Genomic DNA, 12,576 nt, shown 5'->3' with positions numbered 1-12,576 from the left:
CAACAGATGGATTTAATAATACAGATGATATAAAAGTGAGACTACAGATTGATGTAATCTTGGTTGCCAGAAAGGCCTCTTTTAGCAGGAATAGTGGGCAGAAACCTTAAAATAAAAGTTTGGTAGATTCGAGTGTCTAAGATTCAGACGCTTGTGGATGGCGAATCATTGAAGGAAACTAATGTTACTCTAACATGAGGGGTGGTTAATAAGCTTCACATAGGAAATAGTCTTATAAACCATTAAATGGGTTATATCTAGAATTATCAGCTCTTGGAACTAGAAAGGATCTGATCCAATGCCTGCATTTTACAGATTTGGGATACTGAGGCCCAGAGAAGAAAATGTCCCTACTGAGGCCAACAGTTGGTCACTAGGGTTCCTTCACCCAGTCTTCCTGCGGTTGAGTTTGTGGTTATCTGGGTGCAGTGTTAAAAAGATAATGCAACCAGTAAGGCTACCGAAAAATTTAAGTTTTGGACACTTCAAACAGTAATTTTTTTTTTTTTAAGACAGGGTCTCGCTCTGTTGCCCAGGCTAGGTTGCAGTGGCACAATCACAGCTCACTGCAGCCTCACCTTCCTAGGCTCAAGAGATCCTCCCAACTCAGCCTCTTAAGTAGTTAGGACTACAGGTGGAAGCCACCACACCCAGCTAATTTGTTACTTTTTTTTTTTTTGTAGATACGGGTCTCATTATGTTGCCTTGGCTGATCTTGAACTCCTGGGCTAAAGCGATTCTCCAGCCTTGGCCTCCCAAAGTGCTGGGATCACAGGCATGAGCCACTGCGGCCGGCCCAAATAGTGTAATTCTAAGTGCAATTCCAAGGAAGAGTCCTGTTAGAAAAATTAGATTTTCAATCCTTAGATTAAATGCTTAGAGGATTACTCATTGGCAATGTATATAATAACATTTTTGAGTTTGGGGTTTTTTTTTAAAGAAAAATTAATTAGATATTGAAATTTTTATTATAATCCAAATTGAGAATTTTGTTGACTGTAAAGTTAGGTTTGCTTTGATCATGTCTTAGGGGAGCTTCAGTGTTTGAGCAGAGGCCGTAATTCAGGTATTGCTGTGTGCGTAGCAGCTTGTCTGTATTTCAAGCCTAGTACTGAGTAGAAATGAAAAGCAACTTTCAAAATGTGCCAGCCTTGCTTGTAAATATGAATCATTTAAAGTGGTGGCATTTGTCCTCATTCACAACAAAATTCATAGTATTTACTGATTTTGACAACAAATTATGTCTGCCTATGTGTCAACACTGGGCAAAGTTACAAGGATTAAAAAGAAACAAAACACAGGCTGGGCAGGTGGTTCACTTTGTGTCAGGAGTTTGAGACCAGCCTAGCCAACATGGCTAGACCCCATCTCTACTAAAAATACAAAAACTTAGCCAGGTATGGTGGCGTGCGCCTATAGTCCCAGCTACTTGGGAGGCTGAGGCAGGAGAATTGTTTGAACCCAGGAGGCAGAGGTTGTAATGAGCCGAGATCACGCCACTGCGCTCCAGCCTGGGCAACAGAGCAAGACTTTGTCTCAAAAAAACAAAAAGAAAAGAAAGAAAAGAAACAAAACACAAATAAATAAATATATGAGGCTATAGCCCCTGCCATCAGGAACCCAGCCTATGAGGCCAGCAAATGATGGGAAGATCTTTAACAAGGTGCAAATGAGGCACAACATTGGCACCAGGAAGCAATTCGTCACTAGCATGCTGTGACAGGGGGATCTGAGAAGGCTTTCAGTGGCTTTGAAAATGAGTATCAGTACCAGTAGGCATTTCAGAGTTGTTCTTTCAGCTCCTTCAGATTAAATCATATTAATTTAATTGTTTTAGGGATTCTCTGTTTGCAGTGCTGGTCATGTTTATGGTACTGAAGAGTTTTCTTCATGAATGTTCTAATAAATTTCACTTCTCTGGTAGAACCCCCCACCCTCAAGGGAAAAAAGAGTGTCGTGAACATATTCCTGTGTCCTCTTACTGGCATCTATCAAGAAATATTTGGGTTTGCTGGGCGCAGTGGCTCAGGCCTGTAATCCCAGTGCTTTTTTAAAAGGCCGAGGTGAGCAGATCACTTGAGGCCAGGAGTTCAAGACCAGCCTGGCCAGCATGGCCAAACCCCATCTCTACTAAAAATACAAGAATTAGCCGGGCATGGTGGTGTGTGCATGTAATCCCAGCTACTTAAGAGGCTGAGGCACAAAAATTGCTTGAAGCCGGGAGGCAGAGGTTGCAGTGAGCCAAGATCGTGCCACTGCACTCCAGCCCAGGTAACAGAGTGAGACTCCGTCTCAAAGAAAAAGAAGAATTATTTGGATTTATTATTTAATACCTTTTACAAGAATAATTTTCTAACTACTGTTGATAGTTACTTTTTCTGTTCTCTTTTTATTTTTATTATTGTTCCAATGCAATTTAATTTTTCAGTTGTAATTTTGGAATGCATGTGCTGTGCTTTTGTTAAAGTAGCCAATATTAATTCTTTCTTTCAGGGGTGAGTCAGGTGCTGGGAAGACAGAAAATACAAAGAAAGTTATTCAGTACCTTGCCCATGTTGCTTCTTCACATAAAGGAAGAAAGGACCATAATATTCCTGTAAGTTTCTGCTCTGTTGTTTTCTAAATCTCTTCTTATTCATTTATAATTTCAGAAGCAAAAATAAGGAAGCCAGTCTGCTCTCACACTGCTATAACTGACAGCTCCCTTGTCCCCACCCGCTCCCCGCCACCTACCCAGCAACGCTTTTTTCCACTCCAGGGGCTAGGATACAGGGAAATTGCTGTTAAAGAGGCTTTCTGACAGGGCAAACCGGAATTATGGTTGTGGCTTGATGCCTAATTTCTTGCAAAGATTTGCTGAGAATTGTTCAGCAGTACTTATGAAGACTTATTTTCCACCAAAAGAAGATGCTCGCCTATTTTCAGCCGTTCTTTCTGAACTTGCAGTAGCCTGTCGCTACTACCCACGGCAGCCTGAGGGGAGGAGAGAGATATGGGAAGAAGTGATGATAGAAAAAGGGCAAGAATAGAAATGTCAGTTCTCCTTAATTTCTAGACATGCAGAAGTGATAGTTAATACAGCCTGAGAGAATGCCAGCCAGCCCAGCTTCCACAGTTCTCAACTGCACATTGGCTTGGTGCTTTGGAAATGGCTTACTGCTAGGCAAAGACTCAAACTTGCTAACATTTGCATTTGTCTGTTTGTAATGAACAGCAGGAATCGCCTAAACCAGTGAAACACCAGGCAAGTGCTTTTCTTTATGCTTCTTAGTCTTGAGTGTTTGCACTAATTTCTGTCTGTAGATTGAGTCTCTGCTAGAATCAAATGCCACTAGTTCTAAGTGAAATCTGTCATTAAGAAAATTTACTTTTGAAAATTTATTGCTTAGAGCCTTATTCTTTCTTGAGAAGCGCATGCCGTTTTGCTTTAAATTTGTTTTCCAGATACATTTTAATATTTATTTGCCCTTTTATCATGACATTGAACTGCATGTTTATGAAGCCTATAAATTATGGTTTCATATGTCATTTACTAGGTGGAATTATTTTGATACTTACCAGACACATGGAAACCTAGCTTTGTGCCCTACACTACATTTTAAATTTGGGGCTGCCTCTTCAAAAGTTGTACCTTTGGAGCTAACAAATTTCTGATCTGTTAAAGTTTTATGGCATGGCATAGTTTATGCCTGTATGTGTTTTAACAAAGGCCCGATTATATTTAATATATTAAATAAATTAGAGCTGGGCACAGTGGTATGCACCTATAGTCCCAGGTGTTTGGGAGGCTGAGACAGAAGGCCTGAGCCCAAGTATTTGAGGCTGCAGTGAGTTACGATCACACAACTGTGCTCCAGCCTGGACAACAGAGCAAGACCTCATCTCTATAAATAAGTAAAATAAAGTCAATTACAATATTCTTTATACTGGGCAAGTAGTGGAAGACTGTTATTCTTCCTAATTATCAGATGCCTACCTTTCCGCTCCACAGACCATAGCAATGAACAAACCAAGAATCATAGCATGTCCTCCATTTCTCACTACCTGGGAGGAGAAGGAGGGCAGACCTAAGCCAGATACCTTGGATAGAGTAGGACATCTATACTTGGATTTACTCCTTTCCCTAGCATTGGAAGGGTTTTGGTTTGTCTTTCACAAACATAATGATACAAAGCTGATATAAAGCAAGAAACAATAATATCGAGTTATGGAAATGATCTGTTAATCTAAAGAAATAATCGTAAATATCTAAGGAATTGTCATAGACGCTGAGATTTTAAGATATCTATCTTAAGATTCTTAAGAGATTGCCAGCCACCCAAGCTGCACTGTACCTATGAAGGCCTATGATGTCCTTTTGCTCCTTTAGCTGCAGAATAGACCAGTGATACAAATGAAGAGGGTTAATGAAATAATCGTTATCCTGTAGGATATTTAAAAGCTTCTTTGCCAGTTAAAGAAGGAAAATCTGGGCCAGAAGGCAGCTTTTCTTTATGCTTTAGAGGTACTTGCTAAACGTCCTTTTAATATGTACTTGGGTCGCTATTGAAATAGTGCTAAGCAATTAATACACAGATTTAGGTTTTCCTAATTCCCTGTGGAACACATAAATCATTGTTGTTAACATTTTGTTTCGATGTCATTTTAAACTACAGAGTGGATCCCTGTTGTATGTGAGTAGCATGCCTACCCGCCCTAGATTTTACTTTGAGTCAAATCAATCCCTGGGAAGCACGTTCTCCCAAAGAAGGCAGCAGCTTCTTTGGGCCATGCTTCCCGGTCATTGCCGATTTGCATGTTGTACTGCATGTCTCCACTGTGCACACAATCTTCAATGCTGCTTTTCCCAAGTTGATTTTAATCATAGTTAAGCAGTAGCTATGCTGACGTTTTTAGAAATATCAGAAGAATACTCGTTCTCAATTTTTCTTCCCCAACACAACTGAGGAACATGAAATATTTAACAGCGCGGTAGGGAATGGTCACACCCTGGAAGGGTCCTGTCAAGAAGTTACTTCTCCCCCTGCTGGGTGTCACTGTCTGCCACTTCTTCACCCCACTTGAATGATTGCCTTAAAGTTATAGTTACAATGTGAAAAGTCTGTACTTTCCAAGGTCACAGTTTCTTTTGGTTGATTTGATACCACTGGTTTGTGATTTTACATTGAACTTTATAAGCAAAAGTTAAATTCTGAGGAATCATGTGTATACATCCAGCATTTTATCACTAAACGGTAGTATGAATTGTAAACCCAAAAGGGAGGGCATTTCTAGGCTCCTGATTTTGTCAGTCCTTTATTTATTTGCTCGTTTGTCTACTTATTCTTTTTTTGAAACAACTTAATTGAGATATAATTCATATACCATTCAATGTACCCATTGGAAATGTACAATTTAGTGTTTTTAGTATATTCACATTATGCAATTATTATCATAATGAATTTTAGAACATTTTCCTCACCCCAAAAGAAACTCCATAGCCATTAGCAGTCACGTGCTATTTCCCCCCAGCCCCTGGCAAGCACTAATCTACTTTCTGTCTCTATGTATTTGCCTATTCTGGACATTTTGTGTGAATGGAATCATATAATATGTGGTCCTCCCTGACAGTTCTTTCTTTTAGCATAATATATTCAAGGTTCGTCCAGATTCTAGCACATATAAGTACTTCATTCCTTTTTTTGGCCAAATAATATTCCATTATATTAAATATGTGTCACGTTCTGTTTGTCCATTCATCAGAAAATGAATATGGATTTTTTTCTACTTTTTGGCGATTATAATTAATGCTGCTATGAACACTCATGTACAAGTTATGGTGAGAACATACGTTTTCATTTTTCTTGGGTAGATACCTAGAGGTAAAATTGCTGGGTCATATGGTAATTCTGTTAAACATTTTTAAAGAGACTGTACCATTTGACATTCCCACCAGGAACATGTGAGAGTTCCAGTTTCTCCATATCCTCATCGGCACTTGTCATTGTCTGTGTTTTTATTAAAGCCATCCTAGTGAGCAGTGTGGTCAGTCTTATATGTTTACCTTTTAAATTTCATCTTCATTTTTGAAATATGAACAAATATAAGCAAATCAGTTTTCAAAATTAAAGTCACAATACTTAAGTAAACTTGAAATAAACATTTATCTACGAACTTTTGGTGTACCTTTTATAACAAAATTAAAGGTCTTATTTGGCTCTATCCCCTTAGTATCCACCAGCCGACTGCAAGTACAGCTTCTGTGTGCCCTCTTTCCTCAGGAGAGGTTGCTCTTAGAGACCCTCAAAGTCTAGCACAGAGTTCACAAAGGCTCAACACAGCGCAATTTCAGAGCAGATTTGAAAATGATTAAATTCTAAAACTTGACCATCCCCTACAAATGATTCCTTCAAGCCAGCCCACTTGCCTCCCTGTCTTTCCAGTCATCTTCAGGATGACTTTGTATCTTTCCCCAACCTGGTTTAAACTGTGCTGAACCAAGACAGAGAGGTGATAGATAGCAAGTAGCAAGTAATGAGACTCTGCCAGTTGAGATTAGAGTCTGGTTTTCAACATGTGATTGGTTGCTGCTGCCTGCTTTTAACCTTCCTGCAGCTCTGCCCTGCCAGGCCTGCAAGGTACAGCCCGATCCCAGCCTGAGTCCCCTTGCTGGCTGAACTGGACTTTTGAAAGAGGTATATATTTTTAACCATTTCGAACTCATGCTATATCATATAGCGAGCGTATATTATATACTATGTAATAAACCCAGGAGTATAATTTTCACTATGACTGGTAAACTTTTAAAGCAGTATATAACTCTAAATATTTAGAACTTTAAAAATCATTTCAATAGCTAAGGCTGCCTGTTTTCTACATTCCAAAATAACATTATAGAATAGAAACGAAGGACATTGCCCATCCAGTTCCAGAGGAAAAGTGAATAGTCACTGCCCCCTGATGGTTTACAAATGCCTTCATAATTTGGTTGAGATTTGTTAGCACCATTTATCTAATTATGAAGTTGTTCAACACAGAAATTATTTCATGTGAATTTCTATATGTTATGATAGTTAGCTTTGTACCAGGTTTTGGGGGATTCATTTATGAGTTTTTGAGATCATTACTCAGTCTCACCAGTGTCCACAAATCCATTAGTAGGAGTGATACCATGACACTATTAACGTAGTGGGACCAACACCAGGGACAGAGGGGTGCCTTAGTCCACAATTACCATGGTGACTCTGAGGACCCATAAATCTTCTCGTTGCCTTTGGCTCACCACCGTCCCTCCCCAAATACTTCTAGAATTCTGGTGTCCAACCTTTTAGCTTCTCTGGGCCACACTGGAAGAAGAAAAATTGTCTTGGGCTACACATAAAATACACTAACGCTAGCTGATGAGCTATTTAAAAAAAAGGTTTGTGCATCATTTTCATGATACCCACCATCACAGATAAGCAGAAAAAGTCCTCACATATAAAGAGTTGGATACCCGTGGAACCTCTGATTATACATTCATTCAGCAGAACATTTGCCAAGCATCATTTTGATCTGATACTGACCGAGTTAGGCACAGGGGATACAGCCAGGTTACTTGAAGCCAGCACAAGAAGAATAGAATCAGTGGATCGATCTCGCTCTCGCTCTCTCTCTCTCTCTCTTTCTCTTTCTCTCTCTCTCTCACACACACACACATACACACACACACACACACGGAAAAAGGAAAGAACCAGTAAAAAATTTGACTCCAATAATCCTTTTAGCCATATCTAAGTAATATTAAAGTAAGATATGCATTACTGACTTTACCTCCAAGTTAGGAAAACTCTTTAAAGATGGACTATCAAAATCTTTTTCTTATGATTTGGTAGGGTGGTGTGTGATTTTAAGGAATCCACAGTCTAGCAGTAGATATTTACTATTAAGGTAATTTCCCACTTACCAGAATGCCAGTGTTTTTCCAAGTTTCCACATTCTCATCACATAGATTGAATTAGGTTTAAAAAAAAAAAAGGCTTTTAGAGACCCAAACAGTTAATACAAACTGAGTATACCAAGGGCTTTGCAAGATATTAGTCATAGGAATGCTGATGGAAGTGACTGCCAACCCCAGAGGGGGATGGGGGAAGGCAGTCTATTCTATCACCGAGTAATGACTGGCATTTTTTATTTTCTTTTTTTTCTTTTTTTTCTTTTTTTTTTTTTTTTGGGAGATGGAGTCTCTTGCTCTGTCTCCCAGGCCGGAGTGCATTGGCGCGATCTCGGCTCGGCTCACTACAACCTCTGCCTCCTAGGTTCAGGCGATTCTCCTGCCTCAGGCACCCACCACCACGCCTGGCTAATTTTTTTGTATTTTTAGTAGGGACGGGTTTTCACCTTGTTAGCCAGGATGGTCTCGATCTCCTGACCTCGTGATCCGCCCGCCTCGGCCTCTCAAAGTGCTGGGATTACAGGCGTGAGCCACCGCGCCTGGCCCCTGACTGGCATTTTTAACAATGACTCTCAGTCATCAAAGTTGTTCAGGATACCATGCTTAAGAAAGTTTGGCAGCATGTAATGGTTTAGAAAAATGCACAGCAAAAATAGTCTGGTAAGGGTTTTTAAGTGAGGAAACCAGAAGATTTGTTGTACAGGGAGGAAGCTGTCTTAACGCCAAGAAAACGAACCGATGCCATGTAATGACATCCTGGTAGCTTGAGGTTCTCAACAAGACTGGTTCCTGACTGGTTTCAGCTAAACACGGTTGTAGATTGTACTTAAGACCTGTGAACGTGCGGACAGTGCAGATCATGCTGTAATGGACGTAGGTGGAGCAGGTCCCCTTCCTGTGTAATGTGCCTCAGGAACCCTTCCCCACCCTTTCAGCAGAGTGACAGTCCACACCAGGGTGGCGTGACAGAACTGTACGGATGACATATATTTGTTCTTTTTTTTGAATTTGGTGGTGATGGAGTGCCTCACATATCAAATACCACTAATTTAAAAGCCTTATGTGAGGTTCTTTGTATTCATCTTTTTTGCTTAGAGTATCGCATTTACTAGCAGCTTTTAGTTAGTTTTTCTTTAGGTCTAAAATACTGTGGGTATTTTAAAATATAGGGTTAAGATTTATGTTTGGAAAAAGCAGATTTATTTAAGTCATAAAATATAATTCTGAAATTACATTCCAGAAACACAACATCACTTCTGGTGCTTTTCATGGCCAGAAATGGCATCGTACTTTCTCATACAGCTTTCTATTGTGTTTCATGATTAAAGCACATATTAATATATTTCCACCTTTTGTTTGTAAAATCTGTTTTATGGCCTAATTTACATATAAGTAAAGACACTGACTAAAGCAGACATTTTACCGAATACTCTCTACTTAGCCTTTTAAATCTGAGCAAGTTAGCAGCATCAACGTCTTTACCATCCTCTGAAAGTGGAGGCGAAGACATTGCCCTGTCTATATGATAGAGATAGTATATGAAACTCCTTGGAAAACTGGAAAGTGCTACATCAATACAGTGGTAACTGTTAAATTAACTGCCTTAAAGTTTTCAAATAAGGCAGAGTTAAAATAAACAGAAGTATTAGTATGTTCTTCATTGAAGTGTCATGCTAAATTTCATTTCACGAAAGCCCATCTGTTTTATTTTCAAAATTCTCTGCCTGATTTACGTGGCCTGTGCTTAAGTTGATCTTCTCTGTTCAGCGTGACATTTTCTTCTCCTTGTGGTCACTTTGTAGATGGTAATTTTTTTCCTTTAGTAGAGTCCGTTATCCTAACCAGGATTAAGAAGCCAACAAAAGTTGCTGGATGGCAGACAGAATGAAAGAACTGAGGAAAAGATGCAGTTTCTTTTTTAGAAATTTTTTCCCTGATAACTTGAGTAAAGACATTAGATTAACGTACATCTGCTTTTATTTGTGTGTGTGTGTGTATGTGTAATGTCTTTTAGGGGGAACTTGAACGACAGCTTTTGCAAGCAAATCCAATTCTGGAATCATTTGGAAATGCGAAGACTGTGAAAAATGATAACTCATCTCGTTTTGTAAGTTTCAAAGCACCAGAAGCTTTTAATTCCTTAGATTTCTAGTTAAATGTCTACTGTGATTAAGCAAATGAATTACTTTTCTTCCTAGATTTTAAGAAGCTAATAGATGTAGTTCTGTAGACATAATACAAGCTCACATGTAATTTTAAATTTTCTAGTAGTCACATTTAAAAAGAAAAAAGGTAATGTGTAAGTAACTTTAATCATTTTGTCATACAGAAATGTATAACTCTATGTCTTACTTTATGGATATGTAATTTAACCTCTCTGAGCTTATTTGTCTTTGATTGGGCATGATAATAACATCTGTCGTGGAATCAGTGGAGATTAAATGGTGTGCACGTTGAGCACTTAGCCCGGCACTAGGCATAGTAAACATTCAACGCGTTAGATGTGGTAAACTGACCTTTCCCTATCTTGCTATTTTCTGTGGGATTTGGACTTCAGAATAATTAGTCACTACTATGACTTCTCTTTAAAATTTTTTTGAGACAGGGTCTTGCTCTGTCACCCAGGCTGGAATGCAGTGTCACAGTCATAGCTCACTGCTGCCTCCAACTCCTGGTCTCAAGGCATCCTCCTGCCTCAAGTTTCCCAAGGAGCCGGGACTACAGGCTCACACTACTTCACCAGGCTAATTTAAAATAATAATTTTTGTTGTTGTTGTTGTTGTTGTTGTTGTTGTTTAGAGACTAGGGTCTCACTATGTTGTCCCGTACTTTGGGAGGCTGAGGCAAGAGAATCGCTGGAAGCCTCAGCCTCCCAAAATACTGGAATTACAGGAATGAGCCACCACACCCAGCCTAAAAATTCTCCTTAGCTATTCAACTTGAAAGCTTTACTTTCCCCTTCAATTTGACTGGCTGTACCTGTTCACCTGAGAATGTTATCCTAGGTGATGGCCAGGTCTCTGTTACTTTGGGGACACTGCCCCTCCCCACCCCAGCTGCCCAGCTTCAACACCATCACAGCAAATCATCTTTAAACCCATATTCAACACAGTGGACATTCCTCCAATAAGTCTTTTGCCCTGGATTATGGTCATCAAGTTTCAGAAACCCCTTCCACTGTTAGATTGAAAAAGGACTTCATTGTTCAATTATTTCCACTTAAGTTGTTCAGATTAATTCTTCCCTTTTTCTCCTCCCTGCTCTGAAGTATTGGTAAAAGTCAAGAAGGCCAGAGTAAAAGAGACCTCAGTTCCAACAGTTCATTCTTCTTACAGTTCAGCATTTGGGGATCTAGTGTCATTGTGACTTGCTTTTTAAAACAGAGTGTGACATCATGGTCTGCACATTAATTTTCCAATGGCATCGTGGCTATGATTAGTGGAAGCGACCAGATTCAGGATCACAGAGGACCCAGCAAACACAAGGGCAACCAGAAAGCCCTCTGGATTAGTTCACTAGGGCTACGATATAAAAGTACCACAGACTGGGAGCGGCATAAACAACAGAAATATACTTTTCCACTATTCTGGAGGCTAGAAGTCTGAAGCAAGGTGTCAGCAGGATTGGTTTCTTCTGAGGCCTCTCATAACTGAACCCAGGTTTGGCTGCGTGCCACTTGAAAGCCATGCACAGGAGACGAGAGTTGGTGGGAGGAAAAGCAGGTTTATCTGGAGAGCCAGCAAACAAAGAAGATGGTGGACTCGTGTCCCAGAGGACCCTCTCAAGTCGGAACACATTTTAGGCTGTTTTTATGTTAAAGCGGGGGGAAGGAGACAGGGTTAGGGTGAAGAGGTAACTGATGACCACAGACATCTGGGCTCCAGCAAGGGTCCGAGGAGGTTGGGAATATCCTTGTCCTTAGTCAAGTCACAGTGCTTCTGTAAATCTTTAACAAAACATAGTTGTTCACACCCTTCTCCTTTAATCTCAGAGTTAGTTTTAAAAACTACCTGATTGCTGTTTTTGCATATTATCTCAGTGCTCTAAAATTATCCTTGCCCATGTGCAGGAATGAGTAAAGGCCCCTTAAACAGAAATGGAGTTAGTTATGTTAGTTTTCTTGGTGATTCACTGTACATTCTTTCCTTGGCTTATAGATGGTTGTATTCTCCCTGTGTCTTCACGTGACCTTCCCTCTGTGTGTGTCTGTGTCCTCATCTCTTCTTCTTATAAGGACACCAATTATATTGAAGTAGGGTGCACCCTGATGACTCCTTTTTAATGTAATTACTTCTTTAAAGACCCTCTTCCTAATGACAGTTCCATCATGAGGTCCTGGGGGTTAGGACTTCAACACAGGAATTTGTGCGGGGACGCGTTTCAGTCCATAGCACCCTCAGAGATGGTTTCAGTGCAAGATGCTTTCCAAGTTACGTAAGAAATAGGGATGTACTTTCTTGGAATATTGTTTATTTCCAGTAAGATAAAATTTGAAGATTCACTTAATCCAAGTTCATTTAGCAATTAACTTAGCTTTTTATGTGCAAAGTGGGATAAACAAATGTGCCTGTGTCAGTAGGACGCATGCCTGGGACTTGACTTGTGGGTTTAGAAACTATCTGAGGAAACTGCATTCCTTCAGACTTTCTGTCATTCTCCTGGAT

The 12,576-nt window shown here is 39.8% G+C and overlaps 1 protein-coding gene across 10 annotated transcripts in view; it reads left to right on the top strand.

The window, feature by feature from the left end:
• MYH10 (myosin heavy chain 10) overlaps positions 1–12,576 on the top strand; it is a 153,306-nt gene that overhangs the window by 49,712 nt on the left and 91,018 nt on the right. For 4 of the 10 annotated variants that reach the window (XM_009189641.4, XM_003912321.3, XM_009189644.4 and 1 more), the window contains exons 5-7: positions 2,494–2,596; positions 3,215–3,244; positions 9,927–10,019. In XM_009189641.4, coding sequence (XP_009187905.1) covers positions 2,494–2,596; positions 3,215–3,244; positions 9,927–10,019 — 226 coding nt within the window. The remainder of the gene's footprint in view (positions 1–2,493; positions 2,597–3,214; positions 3,245–9,926; positions 10,020–12,576) is intronic. The other 6 variants (XM_009189642.4, XM_003912320.4, XM_009189645.4 and 3 more) reach the window with 2 other exon arrangements.

Source organism: Papio anubis, chromosome 17 (genome assembly GCF_008728515.1).
Source record: "Papio anubis isolate 15944 chromosome 17, Panubis1.0, whole genome shotgun sequence".
In the NCBI taxonomy this organism is placed as follows: Eukaryota; Metazoa; Chordata; class Mammalia; order Primates; family Cercopithecidae; genus Papio; species Papio anubis.
The sequence above is the reverse complement of the archived record's forward strand: the minus strand, read 5'-3'. Positions and strand labels throughout refer to the sequence as shown.